Below are 19,346 nucleotides of genomic sequence, written 5' to 3' on the forward strand. Positions count from 1 at the left end.
CCCCAACCCGCCGCCGCCCCCGCCGCCCGGCCCGGGCGGAGGGTCAGTCGGGCAGGGAGGAAGGCGGGGGGCGGCGCGGCGGCGGGCGGGCGCCGCGCCCCTCCGCGATGACGCGCCCGCATTCCTGCCTGAAGAGCGGCGGCGCCCGGAGGGGGCCGTCAGACCGGGAGCGACGCTGCTGCTGCGCGCCGCACGCCTCCGCCAGAGCGCCACGGACACGATATTTTCTTTCCCTTTCATACCGCTGGCTTCTTCAAGTGATTTTTTCCTACCTTTATTTATTTAGCGTTTTGTTTTCGCTGAGGTTTTATAGTTAAGGGGATTTTTTTTTTCCCTGCAAGAAGCAGCAGCAGCGGGGAGCAGAGCATCTCCTTATTCCGAGGCTCCGGGAGGAAACCTCGCGTTCAAGCTCCTGCGGAGAAGGTACGGCGCGGCGCCGGGTGCCGGCTGTTGGGCGGCCGCCAGCAGGAACGGGGCGACTTTCGGTGGCAGCGCGGCTCGTCCTTGGCTCTTTGTCTGCCGGCAGCCCCCGGCCCGCCGCCCAGCACTCTGCCGGGCTCCGCCGGGACGCGCGGCGGCGGCGGGCGCGCGTAGGGAAGGTGGAAAAACCCCAGGCGACTGCGGTGCGGCGCGGCGCCGTGACTGACCTGCGCTTTTCCATTGAAAGCGCCGGGATGCCCGGTGCCGCCGGCGGGGAGGGGGGGAGGTAGGACACAGCGACGGCCGCGGGACGGGAGGCTCCAGCGGCCGATGTGACAATCGTCCGTGGGTGTTGCATCAGGCTGTGCCCCGCTATCGGGGAGGGGGAGGGGGGGTAGTGCGGCGTGGCGGTGCCGCTGCCTCGGCCCGGTGCCCGGCGCCGCCGCAGGTACCGGCGCGGGGCGCACCTTTGTCTGCGCGCGCCCCCCGCCCCGCGCGCCCCCCGCCCCGCGCGCCTGGTACTTTTCCACTCGGCGGCGGGCGGGGGCCGCCGAGCCGCGGGCGCGCGGTGGCCACGTGACGGGCCGCGGCGCCCGCTGCGGCACTGACGTCGCCTCCCACCTCCGCAGGCGCGGCGAGCCCCGCCGCCAAGGACAAAAGAGCGGCCGCCGAGCCCCGACCCCCGGCACCGCCGCCGCCATGAGCAGCGCCGAGATGGGCAAGTTCAACATCTCCCCCGACGAGGACAGCAGCAGCTACAGCTCCAACAGCAACGACTTCAGCTACCCCTACCCCACCAAGCCGGCCGCCATGAAGAGGTGAGGGGGGGGGGGCTCCGCCGCCGCGGGACGGGCGGCACCCCGCCGCGGGCACCGGCGGCCGCGGCCCCGGTAGAAAGCGCCGCCCCGGGCCTGGCGGCGCGCTGCGGAAAGGCGCTGTGCCGGCGGGGTGCCGGGCGGGGTGGCTCTCCTGGCACCGTTACGCCGGTGGTCTCGCTCCCCCCGGCGCTGGGTGGGAATGCTGAACGCGAAGCCCGTACGCAAGTCGCCCGTGATAGCCGCTAACGATGCAATGTTTTTTACAGCCACTATGCGGATATCGATCCAGAAAATCAAAATTTCTTGCTTGACTCCAACCTTGGAAAGAAGAAATATGAAACTCAGTATGTAAGTATATAGCAATGACATTTCAAAACAAAACAAAAGCTTCCTTTATGTTGGTTTTTTTAATTCTGAAATAACTTTCCATTAATTTTTACCTATCTCCCTTTTCTCAGCATCCAGGTACTACTTCCTTTGGAATGTCAGTATTTAATCTGAGCAATGCTATTGTGGGTAGTGGCATCCTTGGTCTTTCGTATGCCATGGCTAACACTGGAATTGCTCTTTTTGTGTAAGTATCTTTTGGTTCTTAAAAAAAAATATCTTTCTGCTGTGTAATTAATAATGGAAAAATACTTGATGTAAGAATATGACCTTTACAAAATACCCAGTCATTGCCATAGGTGCAGAACTGCATTGTAGGATTTATGGCTTGTTTTAAATTAAGAGATCGTGATACATTCAGAAGTATGTGCAAAAACAAACAGATTCACTGCAAGCTCTGTAACCCACGAAATACTTTACGGTGAATTTTCCTTTCCTTAGCTGTAGTTTCTCCACAAAAACTGATAGACTTCTCTTGAAAATTCCGTTATCCAGGTGGAAAAGAGAGGTTGCTACTTGACAGACTGAAGTCCGTGGTAGCTTTTTCCTTCAGAGTTCACTTACTGAAATTAATGACAACAGAAACTTTTCAATTGGTGGAAGTCATAATTGCACAAAAAGTACAGGATCAGGCTGTAGAGAGAAGAAAACAGTAGGTAGAAGGGCATTATCTTATTTGCCTCTTGTAAGTCTGGCCATGACTACTCTTAAAATTTCTGTGGCCCAGTCCTAACAATCAGGGACATGGTTTCCTTTTCTTCAGCTGACATAGTTGTGTTTCTAGAGGTACAATGTGCTTACACCAATAAAGGAATCCTTTTTACTGCTGTGCTTTTACTCAATTCAGGGAACTGGTTTCAGCTACACCTGTAAAAATTTCTGTCTCTCTGCAAGGGAGGGTTGTGGAATAACCAGCATGTCTTTGTTGGTGTTGGCAAAAGCTTTCAGGTAGAAGACCGGACTAGTAACATAATGGGAAATGGCACGAGGAAACAATTATGTACAGTGCTTCTAAATGTCTTGGGAAAGTGCATTTTTCATACATAGGAGGCAGCTCAGCTCACACAACATGTAGTATCACTGACTGAGAGCAAATGGGAATCTGTGGATATGTTTCAAGGAACTTGTTATTTTTATCCTGGAAATAGATAAATGTGCTGAATGTTCAAGAACAAGTGGAGAATAACATTTAGTTTGAAATTTGCGTTACTATGTTGCCAGGTTTCCAGAAAGTTGCAGGCCAGATTTACTTCCAGATATTTCGCAGTATATCAGAGTGGCATTCAAGTTTCCTGGGGAAACTACCAGTGTGTGAAGTTTTGACCTAAAGGATTTTATTTTAAATATATGGTGATATGTTGATTTTTTACTAAGACTTTTACTTACTTAGATGATGCTAAACTGAATGAACAACTTAGCAGCATGAATTCAGAAGATGTAGATACTTTTGTCTCTCCTACATGTCTCCTGTATGTCCTCTAAAGATGTTTTGCAGCACATAAAAAAACAGCATAATGCACATTAGAACATGTCTGAGGAGGGGGGGGGGGGGAGAATTTAAGGTTAGATATTTGAACAAATTTGCATATAATGGGGGTCCTTCTGGAGACAAAAAAAAAAAAGGTCCCAGACTGTCAATTTAATGACTGGATGCTGAGGTCGTTTAGTTACCTTTCATTTCCAGATACTGCACTCAGATCTATTTGCGTTAGTAGTGATTCAAAGATAAACTCCTTAGTGGAGTTTGTATACTTCCCAGGTGGGAAAACAGTCAATCACTGATGTTACTGAGGATTTGTGATGACACTGAGGGCGTTATAGACATCCTTTAATAACAAGGTTACAGATTCAGATCCAGATACAGTTGATTAAGGCAGTAAATTCTTTGAAGACTCTGTGGAGTCACTTGTGTCAGTGCTGTGACTTGTCACTCGTGTCAGCACTAAATGAATGAATGATACCGTCTGGAAGCCAGAAACCGATTGAGCTTCAAGATGAGTTTGCTGACTGATCTTGCCAACACTGTGGGCAGCCCTCCGAGGTTAGAACTGAGGGGTGCAGGACCTATGCTGTTTTAATGAAATGTAACCCTTGCACATCTCACTATGCTGCTTCTAGTTGATGGCTGAACTAAATCCTGGTTAATCTCTACCTGTCAAAAATAAAGAGGTTTATTTGTGTGCATGTGTTGGTGCTAATTGACACAGTAACATGTTTCCTGGATTCCTTGGAGAGATCTGTGAAGCTTTTCTCAGATGTTCTTGTTTCCAGTTCTTTGTGCTGTGTTTACAAATTTCACCAAAGTTAAAAATGACAGAAAAGGAAATGTAAAGAGTACTGTGGGAGCTCTAAGTGGATCTTGCTGTTTTTGAGCAGATGTGCTGATTCTTAGCTTTCCTATAAAGCAGAATGCTTGTATTGGTATAAGAAAGGCCAGGGTTTTTTTGAATATCTTGTAATTTTCCACTGTGTTCTTCAGCAGTTGAGAAGTCCCCCCTAGTGTGCCACTCCGGGAAGTGCATTTGTTGTGGGAGAGATTTGTTGTTGAGAGATCCGAATTTTAGATGTTGCAAATGGAAATAATACATATTGCATGTAAAAGCTGTGGGGAAGATGAACAAGCCACTAGCGATTCCCATGTAAGCACACATGAAGAGTTAACGTTTGAGCAAAGAATTATTTTATTTTTTTTAACAACAATAAATACGTATTTTCATTAGAACGTGCAACTCTCGATACATCTGAATTTTCAGTCAGTTCTTTAAGGCTTTTGCAGTTTCATCCCTACATAAAAAAAGATGTCACACACATTTAAGCTGAAAAGCTTATTTGTTTAAGACCAAGAGATAATCTTCACTTTAGCTACAGTTAGTCACAACTTCATGTTTGGTACATGCATGACACCCTGTTGAAGACAGGAGAAATACAGTTTCTTACCAGGATACAAAACCATTCCCATCGATACTTTGTAAGTTATTTGTATCAGATGTAGCCAGTTATAATGGCCTGAGACTTGTCAGTGCTTATGACACTTTACACTGAAGTGTTGTTGAATCCTATACTAGAATTTCTATGCCTGCCTCTGAAATGCATTTTAGTATAAAATCCTTTCTAAACTAGGCATTAATAGGGTTTTCAGAATGCTTTTAGCTGCCCATAGCATCTGTGGTTTTTCCTAGATAATATTTTAGTATGATTAATTTTTATGTTTTATCTGCATTTACTTAATAAGGTTATAATAAGTCATTTATGGCTACTAAAACTTTGCATGTTTTCCCCTCCCCAGGATACTCCTGCTGTTTGTCTCAATATTTTCTTTGTATTCAGTGCATCTCCTTCTGAAGACTGCCAATGAAGGAGGTAGAGCAAATTACTATTTTACAAACATACGGTATTTATTTATTTGGTATTTTTGTGAAACACACCCTCCCAACTGATTATTTTTGTTTTCTTTTAGGATCTTTATTGTATGAACAGTTGGGAATGAAGGCATTTGGTATGGCTGGAAAACTTGCTGCTTCCGGATCAATTACAATGCAGAACATTGGAGGTGAGGACAAGATCTTAAAATGCCTGCACTGTCAGTAGTTCCCTACTTATTCTTGGAGACTTTTTTTCACACAACATGTGTTCATTAACTGCTTGTGTTCAAGTGAAGTTATGAAACATGTTATGTGATTCTTGCATCTTGTGGCATATTCTATATTTGTAATGATCTATGATGTTATTCACCTACAGCTATGTCAAGCTACCTCTTCATAGTGAAATATGAGTTACCATTGGTCATCAAGACATTTATGAACATCGAAGAGACCACAGGGTAGGTGTTAGAACTCCTCATCAGAGAAACTATTAGGAGAAACAAATACGGAGACTGTACATATTTTTATATGAAGACCACGTTCGTTACACCATAGGGTAGCTTCTTACTCAGACAGAGATACAGTAAGTTTGCCCTTCCCCTGAGTGCTCCACTTCATTTAGATCCAGCCTGTCCTGGGAAAAGGGTAGAAAAACACAGGTATCGCATCATATTACAGAAAGCTGTTCTCTAAAGAACATAAGGTAAGTGTTAATGTATGTACCAGTGAGTACATACTTTCAATAAGGAAAGGTAAATGTGGTTATGGTTGGTGGTTTTTTTTCTTCCTTTTTTTTCCCCCTTACTGCATTCCAACTGGTTTGGACTGATTATTTTGGTTTTCTAGTGTTAATATTGTGGAAGGTGATTAAATATAAGACTAAGGTGTGGTTATGTAATGAATGTCTTCAGGAACGGTTCTCAAAAAAGCATGAGGACTAAACATTGAGCTAAAACAGAGTATATAGGCCCAAGACTAAAGTGGTGGATGTGTTGCCATTTAGCCCTGGAGACTCCTTGACTCCGTAGTGGCTTTCCTGCTTGGCTTTCAAAGTGGGTGCCTCATGTAGGGTTCATTTTAGCTAGGCATACCATCTGAAAGTTAGATTTTGAGCTCACCGTTACTCTGGTCTATGTATAATCAGTGGAGAAGGGCAATTCTCTGTAGTGGTCAGTTCAGTGCACCTGGCTTAGACACCTGTTTTGGGCATCTCCAAAGAACAATTTATTATAACACTCTATATGGAGAGGTTGTGTAAAAACAGCTATCTAAAACAAGATGCCTGACTTCAGATGGATAGAGTTAAGTGCTATAAATCTCACTCTTCAGAGTTGTACTTCTGTGCCTTGTCCTGAAGTGTCCCAGTCTTGAGAGGGCTGAGCAGCTCAAGACTCCAACTTACACCTAAGCCTGAGTTCAGAAGGTAGGCATTTTTCTGCCTCTGTTCCCCAAGGGGTTCAAGCCATTTGGTGGTGTTCATACAGCTTACTGATAGATGTTGTCATGACAACAGTGCTAGCCATCTTTCTTTTTTTTTTTTTGTTTGTTTTTTGGGGGTTTTGTGGGGGTTTTTTAATGTAATCAAAGAACGCACCCGCTCCATTTACTTAGTAGTGTAATATTTACAAATTCTTTGCTGGGAAGGTTCATTTCCCTCCTTTGGCTGAATTGAAGTCCTTATTTCACACTTCTTAAGAAAGTCCCTGGAGTAGCCAGTATTTACGAGGGGTCTTGGAGGCAAGTATTTTTAACTGTCCCATCTTCAGAGAAGAATTCAAAATCAGTTGCAGTTAAAGAGGGAAAGTTAAAGGCTGTGAACCTCACTGGATACAGCTGCTGCTATGCAAATCTGGCAGACAAAATTAAATTGAGATTTGTATTTTAAGTGTTTTCTCGTTGGCTAGTACTAGGTAGCTGTACAATGATTTAAAGTAGATCTTTTCTCAGTGCTCTGGCAATTGTGGACCCCATTTAACTGACTGTCTTCATGCATTGCTTAGGGGAGTCTGGGTGGCTACCATTGGCATGGATTCCACTCTGGCAGCCTGATGCCTAAAATGTAAGCACTTACCTGTTTAAATGTCCCAAAATAATGCTTACTGTAGAAGATACTCTGGAATTGAGACCATATTACAAATACTAGTTCCATTGTTTAAATTAATTTAGCGACTTTTAAAATACTCAGCTGTATTTAAAAGCTGTGCAATCCCATTCTTTTCTCTTCAGCACAGAAAAACTTCTAAGTCCTTGCTCTGAAAGTCCTGATGGCCTCCATGTGGGGCATGTGCAATAACAGTGCACATTCTTGTGACTGTATTAAATGCAAGGAATCTCTGTGCTGTGATTTCTTTTGAAATTTACTACAAGACTACTACATTAATATCATGTACTTTTTGTTGTCTTTTTTTTTTTAATGTCCTACACATCCAAACTTTCTCAAATGCAGTTTTTGCATTTAGTTACGCCAGATAAAACTGGGGAAAGGGATGACCAAATTGTTTTTGCATTTACTACATAAAGCCAGAGCAAGTCTGTTAAAGTGATTCCATATTTCCAGTACCATATGCAGGCTTATAATTCACTTGAGTTTGAATGCACAAATTTCCAGTTAGATCATTATTTTGTCTTTGTTTACCTAAATAATATACAGTCAGTTGAAGTATTAATATTTGGGAATAAATGCTTAGTGTTACTTTAATTGCTTAGAGCATATAGGATGAACCTGTAGGACACAGGAAGAAAGCAGTTACTCTGCCATGATTAAATATTTAAGATCAGTTTTTCTGTTAGTTCAGTGAAGTTACATTATATTCACACAGATCTAACTTTTGTTTTTCTGTGTTTCAAAGGGAGATGTTAGTCTTCTAACACTCCAGAATGTTTTTCAAAAAATAGCTGCTGCTTCTTATGGAATAAATGGCAAAAATTATCTGAAGGAAAGAAACTTCTGAGGTTCTTACCATAGTTTCCCTGCTGAAAGGGACTAAACGTGCCTCCAGGAGACTCCCAGTGCTTGGTGGAGTTTTCTCAGCCAGTGGGCCTGAGCTACTGCCTTAACTCCAGCCCTCACCTGTTTTTCTTAAACTCCTGCAGGGCACCCAACAGAATTTTATTCCCATTAAAAGTGGATCACCACCCTGATGGGTCCCTGCAATATCCTAATACATCTGGAAAGTTGGGAACCAGCATTTAAATAAATTACTATTTTTGCCATGATTGATCCCAGTTGACTTTTTTTCTAACCAGTCATTTACTTTCCTGTCTTCTGACTTCCAGATGCATATTAATTTTAGAAAAGGACACTAAAGGAAAGGCACAATGCAGATTTGGGGTGAGATAAGAAGGTATTGTAAGGCTTTAGGTCCATAGAGTAAGTTGAATGCTAATCCTTGTGACATCAGGTATTACTTTTTTTAAGAAGCCATGTGTTGTAGAAGATGAGTGAAGACTCAACTGCAAATGTCATAATTTCAAATACTCTGGTTACTTACAAATACTACATTTTTTCTACAGAGTATGGTATCTAAATGGAGACTATTTAGTGCTGCTGGTGTCTGTCATCCTCATTCTCCCCTTGTCCTTACTGAAAAATTTAGGTAAGCAATAGAGAACAATTAAAATAAAAATGCATTGTAAATACTGAGGGGGAATGGGTTGATACAGTGTTTGAGTCTTGGAAGTACTACGGGAGCTAACAGCTGTCTCCAAGCATGTCTCTTGGGCCGAATCCATGTTTAGATAATTGCTGTCCATCTACGTAAGAAAAAAAAATCAAGACAAGTATCTTGAGTTACAGATGTGTTTGTGGAAAATGAAGGGACAATAGCTAGGGTAGCTTTAGACAAGACTGAGCAGTAACTTTCTGTTTGTGTTCTTATAACAAAGTTTGACCTGTTTCGGTCAGCAGTGAAGTAGTATAAAATTGTTATTAGCTAATAGTGTTATTAACTATCCTATAACAGTCTGAAAAGAATAGGGATAGCCCTGGCCAGTTAAACTGTCTTTGCAACATAAGTGGAAGTCACCTTTTGCATTTTAGATCCCAAGCAGTAGTAAAGCATCTCATACAAGATGCTTTATCTGAAATGGCTTAATTCACTGATAAATGTGAATGATTCAGCTAGCACACTATTTTTTCAGAGGATCCGGTAGCAGAACCTTACTAACTGAGAGGTTTAATGTGAATTACTTTCTCAAGTTACTACGTATTACAAGAAAAGTGAGTTAATAAAAACCTAAGGGAAAAGGCTAAATTATCTCATAGTGCGTTCTATTAGAGTTAATCCTATAATCTTTCTTAGTATATAATAAAACATTCACATAGTTCTTGGTGGGGAGGGTTGTGATATTTATTTGTTTTTTTAAGTTATAAAGTTTAATATTACAGACTCGCTGTATGTGTAGACCCTAATATGTCTGAGAACTTTCAGATCTGGTGTAAGATTAGCAGAAAGTCAATGAATAATTAACTCGTTCTATGTAACACTAAGAAAATGGCAATCCATTGATCACTGACAGAATATATTTTGTCATAATGCTATGACTTGAATGGTGTTTCTGTTCATTGTACCTTAGATTTTTTTTTTTATCTTTCTCGATCACAGGATATTTGGGCTATACCAGTGGCTTTTCCTTACTTTGCATGGTCTTCTTTCTGATTGTTGTAAGTATAATCTTGTATATTTTCAGTGCTTCTAAAACTGCATTTCAAAGTGAAATTAAACGCAGTTTCTGAAAAGTTTCACATAGTGCTTTAGTCAAGGTAACCATAAATACATGGCTTTATTTCTAGGTAATTTGGAAGATGTTTCAGATTCCTTGTCCTGCAGACAGTGACATCATGAACATAACAATAAATATGACACTGGCACCTTTGGTAGATGAAAACATAACAAGTGATGATGTGTGCAAGCCAAAATACTTCATCTTCAATTCACAGGTAACTGACTAAAAATCAGACTCTCTTGAAAAGAAGTAACTTAGCCGATGAATTAGGTCATTTTTCCTTCTAGTAATTGCCCAGTTGTAAACTTGGGATGTGCTAAGACTTCCTGTTCCAGTAGAGTTAGGCACTGTTTACCTCCTGTAGACTGGATGTTTCCACACTACAAATAGATAGAAATTAGAGGAGCTTGAGGTGCCTGCCTGAGTTGAGTGGCAACAGACACAGCTATTATTCTTCAGCACATCACTTCTCAAGCTTTGCCAAGTTAAGTTAGTAACACATTTTGAAAAAACTGATTGCAGAACAAGATGAAGTAAATAGTAAAAGCTTGCAAATGGGAAATTTATGCCAGGGTTTGGAACAGACTTTAAGTTCCCAGCCATAAAGTTTGGACTTCCATGAATGCTCCCAATTACTTGTGTAATTGTTCATGTGTGGTGAACCTCTGCACATGGGGAAGAAGTACATCCAACGACCAATACCCGGCAGCTAAGATCAGGCAGCAATGGCTTAAGCCTATGAGATGCAGAACATAATTCTGAATGCAAATACAGTCAGCTTAGCACGGACTTCAATGAGATTTGAGAGTATTTGCATTTAAGAAAATATGAACTTGTTTTAATTTTTGCCAGTTTCTGTTGTGAGGAATAGCTAGTCTTTAGCAAAAACAAAACTGATGCCTAAGTCAAAACTGAAAAATCTACTGATGAATATTTTAAGACTAAATTCCTAATGTCTGTTGAGATACTTAAGAAAGATACATTTGTTTTTCAGACTGTCTATGCTGTTCCAATCCTAACGTTTTCTTTTGTCTGCCATCCTGCAATTCTTCCAATCTATGAAGAACTGAAAAGGTAAATGTTAGATATGTGTCTGTAATTTCACTAAACGAAAGTAGTATTATAAAACAAAATGTTCTTGTTGCTAATGTTTCTTTTTCTCTTTTTTGTAGCCGAAGCCGTAAAAGGATGATGAACGTGTCCTATGTATCTTTTTTTGCCATGTTCCTCATGTACTTATTGGCTGCTCTCTTTGGATACCTGACATTTTATGGTGAATATTGCCTTCTCTGCTTTCTTTTAGATGAATTATGCTCTGCAGAACCGCAGTATTATTTTTAGATTCGAACAAGCAAGCATTTTCTCTGCGTTCTAAATATATGCTCTTTGTTGGTTTTGGGGTTTTTTAATACTTTTGTAAGTGCATACCCAAAAGGAGATAAGTAGTAGAATTAGGCCCAAGGCACAGGATTCAAACTGGATTAAAACAGATTCAGTGTCTCCAAGTTATCCTGTGTAAAATGGAGGCACGCTTACAGGAGCTGTTGAGGCTTTCAATTCATGTTGCTGTGACTGCAAAATTCACATAGTATTCAGAGCAGAAGTGGTTGTCTAAGAAATGTCAGCTATATCTATTTAAAATACTGTTTTCTTTATAGGAAAAGTTGAACCAGAACTGCTTCATACCTACTCTGCTTATCTGGGTGCTGATGTTCTTCTTCTTATTGTGCGTCTCGCTGTACTTATGGCTGTAACCCTTACTGTACCTGTAGTTATTTTCCCAGTAAGTGATTTATTTTTTTTGGTCTTAATACCATTTTTTATTTTCATCACCTGTCCTGCTGCAGTCATTTACTGATTTGGCAACTCCCATTTATTAACAGAATTTCTCTCTTAACTGAAAAAGGAAATTTAATCTAATAAGCTTGAGGACATATATCTATACTGTTAATTCAAATAAATTAAATAAACAGGCAACATTTACAAAGCAGTAGATATAAATACATTGGGTTATGTTGTTTTCCCAATATGGTTTAATTGGGGCGATGGAATAGATTGCCTGTTTATAAAAGTATTTGCCCTACTGTATTATCAACTTTAAAAAGGTTTTTTTGAAAGTACATTGTGAATATAAATTCTGGTTATTTAGTTATATATTGTTGAGCAGCATCCTTAGACGTTACAAAAATCCCTGGGGTTTATTTTTGTTCAAGACAGATGTTTTTCCTTGGTTTTTTTCTCCATTACTGGCTGTGCTTTGGAAATCTAAATCATTGAAAAGAGAAACAGACTAAACAGACTAGAAACACAGAGCTGTCTCAAGTGCAGGAAGTAAATATTAAAAAAAAAAAAAAAAAAAAGAAATTACTTTCATGTCTTTCAAGTTTTTAATAAAATCTGAAGTGTTCAGGAAAATTACATTAACATACTTTCTGAAGGAAAGTCTAATTCAGGTGACGGTCACTAACTTCCACAATGAAGACTAAACTGTCTTTTTTTTTTTTTTTTTTTTCTTTTTTCCCCTCTTCTAAAGATCCGCAGTTCCATTACCCAGCTGTTGTGGGCAGGGAAGGAGTTTAGATGGTGGCGTCACTGTGCCATTACAGTTGCTCTTTTGGTGTTTACCAACGTGCTTGTTATCTTTGTCCCTACTATTCGAGACATCTTTGGATTCATTGGTAAGCATTTTCACATCAGTCCAAGTAGTCTTTGAAATCTCAGAAAGTGCAGTTTGGATTTAATTAAGTTATGTTTACTTATTTATGAATATTTATTTCTATGCTTTTTCAATACAGGTGCATCTGCAGCAGCCATGCTGATCTTTATACTTCCTTCTGCCTTCTATATCAAGTTAGTGAAGAAGGAACCAATGAAGTCAGTGCAAAAGATTGGGGTATGTATAGACAAATATGTCACAGTCATACTTGCTTACTAATTCAGAGCAAGAACTTTAGCTTTTTTCTTAACAATGTAAGAATTTTGAAGTCCTGGTGAAGGGCAGCAGTGCATCAGCATTTAATCTTCTCTTAGTTAACACCTCGGAGTCACACAGGTACTCAAAACTGAGGAGACAGCCATCGTAAGGCTCAGTTCACTCCAGTGACTTTTCTCACCCCCCAACCCCCAATCTTAACAATAGTTGGGTCACTGTTGCTGATAAGAACCGGATTTCAACAGTTTATCCTTAAGAGCTATAGTAATAGTCTTGTTCTCCTTCAGATTTTCTTTCAAGACTTATTTACATAATTCACCCCAGAAAAGCTGATCTTCAGTATTCATTTGGGTGATCCTGACTGATCTTGGTGCTCTCACTGACCTTAGACATACTGACTCAGAATCAAATTTTAGACATACTGAGTCAAAATAAAGTCAGCGTAGTGACGCAGCCTGACTGGTATCAGCAGCTGCATTAACTTCCCTCAGCTGAGGGTGAGGTCTGCTACACTTAAATGTACTTTTTTATTTGAAAAAGGACCTCAAGTATGAGAAGGGTACCTAGCTTGTTACTGTTTTCCATGATCTCGTCTCTTTCTTCGTCCTCCATGAGCAATGGCATTTGTGCCATATATGGGTATGACTTTATAGCAGGATCTGAAATCCTTCTTTTATGTTTTCTATTTTCAGGCTGCGTTCTTCTTCCTAAGTGGTATACTTGTGATGACTGGGTGTATGACACTGATTGTTCTAGACTGGACCCAGAATGTTGCATCTGATGGCCATTAACTGTCCTGGTTTAATCTCTAATACTCCACTTCAAATGCCAGTGTTCACTCAGATACCTACTGAGAATGAAAATGAGCTATTCAGCTTCCTCTAAAATGCAGATTCTTTGTTGATGGTTCTTCTGATGGTTGAATACCTGAACTCTGTCTTTAAGAAACTATTCGCATGGTGGAAGTGGATATAAACATCAAACCACATGAGTGTCTGGCTGAAGGAAGTGACAACTTTATTCCATTCCAGAGAATGGACAGAACTCTCTGTAGACTTTTATCAAGCCATGTTTGGCTTTCGTCATTGTTACTTGGATATTTTGTTATTTTACTTGAATGTGCCTAATGGAACCATTTGATGTGAGAAATAACTCTTTAATTTACAGCAAAGTGTTTAAATAACCAATGAGAGAGAGAGAAAAACACTTATTTTTTGTACCAAAAATTCTTATGGACCTCAAAAGCACTATTTTGACTTTAAGAAACATTTTTCTAAAAAGAATGAAAGAATAACATAGGAGAGCTCATACAAATATTTAATCAGTGTCCTAAATTAAATCTAGGTTGCCTTTCTGTAGAGGCATAATTAGAAGAAATTTTATTTTAAAAAATACTTCTAATGACCAAAACAGAAAATTAACCAATTCAAGTAAAAATTCTCTAATGACAAATGCTTCCCATGAAATTCACTTAGTTTGAAGTAAGTTTGAAGATTCAGAATATCATTTGTCAGCTTAATTAGCTACAGTTACCTTAGTTCCAAAAAATGGTGTGGAAACCCAAATTTCCGAGCTTTAAAAACCTCACCTTTTAGAACAATTATGTTTTGACAAAAATATAGTTAATCTAGAAATCATAAAGACGGCATTGACATTTCCCTTCTTGAGGTACTCAGTAGTGCAATTGAGTAAAACAGGGTTTGGGGGTTTTTGCTTTATTTTTGGGGTTTTTTTCCTGTTGTAGATATAAATTCAGTGGCACTGGAGCATATGATGCCATTAATATAAAACTCCCTCCTGGAGTTCTCTTTATTAACAAGGTCCATTACCAGTTGTAGCAATGTTTGTTGGGTTTTTTTTCTGTCCAATCTTATCTTGAAACACTCTGTAGGAAAACAGAAGGGTCCTAATGTAGTTTACTAGTTGTATAATATTCAAAAACTGTACAGTATTTCTCAAATTACTCATCCATTATTGGATTTTGAATTACTTGACTATTCTGTTTCTGAGTCGGATCCACAAAGTAACTGCACCAGTATTTCATGCTTGGTACAAACTCTCTTCGCATACCTAACTGGGATTCCTCTTCCAATTTATACTGTATAGTAGTATTGAAGATAACCTCATAGGCTGGATAGTCATCTCATACTTGTTTGCTTCAGAAATAGGTAAGTTTCTTATGAGCCCTAGCTAGCTAGCTGATGAAGCAGGTGCTGTATGGTTGTGATTAGCTGTTTTGTTTCTAGTGCATGTTTACCCTTTCATTCTTATCCCAGGTTGAAGAGAAGTAACATTTGTATAACAGCGTACTTGGCTTATAAGGGGTTCTCAAACACATTATCGGGTACAAAAGCCTAGATAGAGATTATTAATGAAATAATCATGGCAATGTGGTCAACTGTCTTCATCTGACATGATGCTTTAAAAATCTGATATACAAAGTTCCACTCGGACATTATGTCAGAGGGAACAAGTAAGGGCCTGTAATCCCTTGATTAAACAGCGCCTGAGACTTTTTTGCTCTTGTGGAATTAATCAGGAACAAATCCAAATGATAGTCACAGTTTGGCAGGTCGTGTCAGTCTCTGCCCAGCCATTTAAAAATCTTTGAAAAGAGTTGCAGGTATTTTGTATTGATACTTCTGCATGACTGTAAGTACTGGTCACTAAATCCATAGTGTAAAACTGTAATGAGAAGTTATATTCCTCTTGTGTTGTTTGTATTATTTTAGTGGTACTCAACTGGCAATTAACAGTCCTGGAGTCAGCACTGACTAACGCTCCTTAGGTACTTCTCTGCCTCAGGTACTGTGCATTGGCCATCCATGGCTAACTGCCCCATGTTACCTGATCTCCACAGAAGCGCTGGGTGCGTGCCTCCTCAGTCCTTTGGCAGCTTGTCTCTTCCTCTCCTCAGATGGAGAGAGGTGGAAGAGGATTAAAATGTTGTCTACCTTTGAGCAATTTGTAGCACATAAGGGATGAAGTACTTCCTCAGCCAGCATTTAGAAAGAAGGAAACAAAGAGAAACAGCCTCCTTTCTGTCAGTGACCACAGAAGAGGAAGGAGGTGTAAATGAGAAGTTACTACACAATCCTTCTCAGCAGCCAGAGAAGAGGGAGATGTCACTTAATTCTCTGAATGTAGCAATTTCCAGATTTTACGTGTTACATGATTTGATGACTGGGTCTCCACCTGCAACAGTTGAGTTCCACTTGGCTGGGTTGATTTCCAACATGTGAATTATTTAATTATGGGTTTTTTTACAAACCTGTCTGCTTAAAGTTACCTACATTACAAACCACCTAAAAGAGCAGCTTCAGTATTAAACCACTGTCTTGTCACCTCAGTTAGACATTACTGTCTTCCATGATATTTCAGTCATATATGTAGTATGTTATTTATAAAACATTAATCCATTAAAACTAAACCTATTTTTCAATATTTATGATAGTCTATGTACATAAATTGTATGTGTGTATATACTGTAATTATGATGTATATAATGTAGGTTTCGAATCTGGGATTTATGTATATATTCCTCTCTCATTACTGATTGTTGCATCATTTCAAGGAGTTGTTCATGTTGTACATCTGTATAACAACAGGAAAGATTCTTTTACAACAAAATGTAATGCTTACAAAAATGGAAGAAATGTGTTATACCTAAGGTGTGTAAGAAAACACTAAGACTGTATTTATTACAAATGTATATGTTGCAATAAACACAGGAGTCACTTGGGTCCATAAAAAGCATTGTTTCAGGTTCACGCATACTTTTCCTCTAAAATTTACCATGGATGTTACGATTTCCTGAATGCAGCACTTAACAACTTTGATGATCTAATGGATTTGTTAGGCCACCAAATTCAGGCATCCTACGGTACATCCGTGTACATATGTAAATATCCACTGTATTGTTGGAGGCCAACAGTCTAGCTATAGTTGTTGGCAGAGAGTGCAACACAGTTTCAATGAAACATTGTATGTTTGTTTTAACTGAAATAAATAAACAGATAATCCTAAGCAATGTTGTGGTGCTTTTTTTTTTTTGGGGGGGGGGGGGGGCAGGGGGGGAGCATTTGAAGGATTTTCAGTGTAGCTTTAATTTTGTATATGTTTTACTTATGAGCGTTTCTCAGGAAGGGGCGGGGCAGGGAATAGCATACAACCAAGTCCACAATTTATGGTACTACAAGAGTAAACAGAACAAGTGGACATTAAAGGAAACAAGATATTGCATTACACAGGAAACCTGTATTATGTCATTTGTTGCAGCACAGGTGTCTGCAGACAAGACTCAATGCGTTAGGTCTTGTAGAAGTATAACAAATCAGTGAGTCTTGCCAAAATTCCATGCCATTTTCCTGCAACTGAATCTCCAGAAGAAAACTGCTTCTGCAAAAAAATTCAAAACTGGTGCATCTGTTTCACTTGTATTTTAGCAGTTCGATACAAACCAAGTGCGGCCTATCAGTTCTTTGTTCTGCAGAAACCTCTATGAATTCATACGAATCTTTGTCTTTCCCAAATATTAAGAACTGAGTGAGAGAGACATGGAAAGTGTAACTTGGTGTGTTAAGTAAGCAACAAAGCACTGTATAAAAGGAATATTAAAGAGGCATAGTTAAGTACCCTGAAATTAGGAAATGCCTCAATTAAGGTTGCTTTAATTACATGATTGCATAGTATTTTTCACTGGAACCCCTACTGAGTAGCTATTCATTATTTTTTTATCATGTTTTCTATGTGTTCACTATGTTTTTGTATTTGTTCAAAGTCCAAAGCCCATCCTGATGAGGGATGAATGTCCTCATTTCTCTAGTTCTCATTTTAATGCCATCTTTGTGAAATACAAATGATTACTCGTTTTCACAGCATTGCAGGTCTGTGAGAAGGCGTTAAGCAGTCAACACCTCTGGGGACCTGAAGTGTGGGGAGGCAGCACTGTGAAGCAGCCATGCGTTTGAATCCACAATTTAATGACCTGCACTTGCTTAGTTTGTACTTCAGCATTTGCTTACTTCCTCTGAAGCGTAACTGCAAAGAGATTTTGAGTTATCATGAACAAGAATCCTAAGCTTCAAGTTAGCCACTCGGTAATCATGTCTGGAAATGCTCAGTGTCATAACTTGCCTACCATCATACAGGAATTTCATAGCAGTAGAGAAGCCCTTTCCCCAGAATGCCACTTGACAGGTTCAACAATTAAGCCCACATCTCTGCAATCAGGCATTTCCATCAACACAATATGTGAAGTAGTCTTTTCTATGCACTTCAGATTCCCCTTAAGAGCTGGCTCACCCTGTGTGATGAATGAGACTGTACAATACTTTAAAAAAAAAAAAAACAAAAACCACAAAAACACAACAAACTTAAATAATTACATTGTGCAACAGTGCCTAATGATTTGAACTTCTTTACCCACCACAAAGCTTTTGCTCCAGAAGAGGGATAAGCTGTCGCTTAGGGTTTATTCACAATGCTGAGATTTGGGAATCTCTGTATGCCTCTGCAGGTGAGATATGCCTTCTTTACTTTCTTCTGGTTCCCTTAAAGTTTACCTCTTTCTTCCCCCCTTGCCTTGCCAAGTCTGTTCTGTCCCAAGGTCATGCCTAGGCAGCTCACTCCCATGCCCAAAAGGTCCCCCATAGTTTAGCTCATATACCTGTTTGTAGGGCAGCACAGCTCCCATTCGGTCTGTGTGCCCAGGTTTCCTTTCAGGAGAAACAGAGGAGAGAATGGCCAGTGTATACCCAGGTTTAAGCACCAGAAGGAGCTGAGATGCCATGAGGGAGCCCCCAACCCTGTCCTTCCAGGAATGTGGGCATGCCATCCCACCTCCAGTGCAGATGTACCCGGTGCCTGGTTCCTCAGCCTTTCTGGTTTCAGTCTCTTGAGCATGACAGTCTAAACCCTACCTGCTTTCATATGCATTTCCTTCTGTCTTCTTGCACAGCTGATTTCAGCTGTCACAAGGTAACTCCTTCTCAGCTCTGTCACTCTTGCTCTGAATCCAATCCCAGTTTGCCAGCTCCCCATTAACACCACCTCTCCCAGCTCCTCCTGTGAGCCACCTTCCCTCATCTCACTACCTTCCTGACTACATGCCTGCCCAAGTCCAGCTCCCACCCTTCCACATTCACTTTACCCAGGCACAGGTAGGAATATCTGCCTTTGATTTTCCCAGCCTTTGCCCAGCTAGTCTCCTCATGGCCCCACTCTAACTACAAACCTTATGTTCTTGCTCTCTGGCCATCCTTCCAGTCCCAGCTCTCCAGCAGTCCCCATGGACTCCTTCGGCAACCCGGAGAAGCCCACTTCCACACTCAGTTCAGGCACCTCTTGCCCCTCCAGCCTTTGGCCGAGTGCAAAGCCCAGCACTAGAGAAAGGGAGGGGCAACTTTTCCCAGGAAAAATGATTTATTATTTCACTATGGGAAAACATCCTCTTTCCCCCAATTTTATTCTCAAATGGGTCAGATCATTTAGGCTGATTGTTTTTCCACACAGATGCACAAAAACACTACCCTGCCACAGTTACTCATAATGGAAAATGTCAGGAGAAACATCAGAAGTAGGTAATGTTTGAAAGAACAGAAACGTATTCCAGTAAGAGCAGAGTCAGGTAATCCCAGTAACAGCTGGATCATCAACCACATTTGAAGAGGTTATTTAAATTAGAAATAAGTGCTAGCTTTT

At 40.5% G+C, this 19,346-nt stretch overlaps 1 protein-coding gene across 3 annotated transcripts; it reads left to right on the forward strand.

Moving 5' to 3' along the window:
- The first annotated feature begins 137 nt into the window (after window positions 1-137).
- SLC38A2 (solute carrier family 38 member 2) lies at window positions 138-16,670 on the forward strand. Of its 3 annotated transcripts, XM_037388225.1 has the most exons (16): window positions 138-423; window positions 1,050-1,238; window positions 1,505-1,586; window positions 1,697-1,812; window positions 4,912-4,985; window positions 5,083-5,175; window positions 5,364-5,445; window positions 8,501-8,583; window positions 9,592-9,650; window positions 9,780-9,926; window positions 10,707-10,786; window positions 10,885-10,985; window positions 11,371-11,495; window positions 12,246-12,390; window positions 12,508-12,605; window positions 13,337-16,670. In XM_037388225.1, the coding sequence occupies exons 2-16, from the start codon at window positions 1,120-1,122 to the stop codon at window positions 13,433-13,435; spliced, it is 1,503 nt and encodes a 500-aa protein (XP_037244122.1). In that variant the 5' UTR covers window positions 138-423; window positions 1,050-1,119; the 3' UTR covers window positions 13,436-16,670. The 3 variants fall into 3 exon arrangements, with proteins under 3 accessions (XP_037244122.1, XP_037244123.1, XP_037244124.1); XM_037388226.1 differs by lacking the exons at window positions 138-423; window positions 1,050-1,238; window positions 1,505-1,586 and adding an exon at window positions 4,105-4,264 and having other exon boundaries at window positions 1,701-1,812; XM_037388227.1 differs by lacking the exons at window positions 138-423; window positions 1,050-1,238; window positions 1,505-1,586 and adding an exon at window positions 4,108-4,264 and having other exon boundaries at window positions 1,710-1,812.
- Window positions 16,671-19,346: the final 2,676 nt, after the last annotated feature.

This window comes from Falco rusticolus, chromosome 5 (genome assembly GCF_015220075.1).
Source record: "Falco rusticolus isolate bFalRus1 chromosome 5, bFalRus1.pri, whole genome shotgun sequence".
Lineage (NCBI taxonomy): Eukaryota > Metazoa > Chordata > Aves > Falconiformes > Falconidae > Falco > Falco rusticolus.

Bases quoted from the DNA above. Each gene is read 5' to 3' on its own strand.
- SLC38A2 (XM_037388225.1), top strand. From the start codon at position 1,120: ATGAGCAGCGCCGAGATGGGCAAGTTCAACATCTCCCCCGACGAGGAC. The intron at 1,813-4,911 runs GTAAGTATCTTT...TCCCCTCCCCAG, and splicing joins ACTGGAATTGCTCTTTTTGT to GATACTCCTGCTGTTTGTCT. The intron at 4,986-5,082 runs GTAGAGCAAATT...GTTTTCTTTTAG, and splicing joins GAAGACTGCCAATGAAGGAG to GATCTTTATTGTATGAACAG.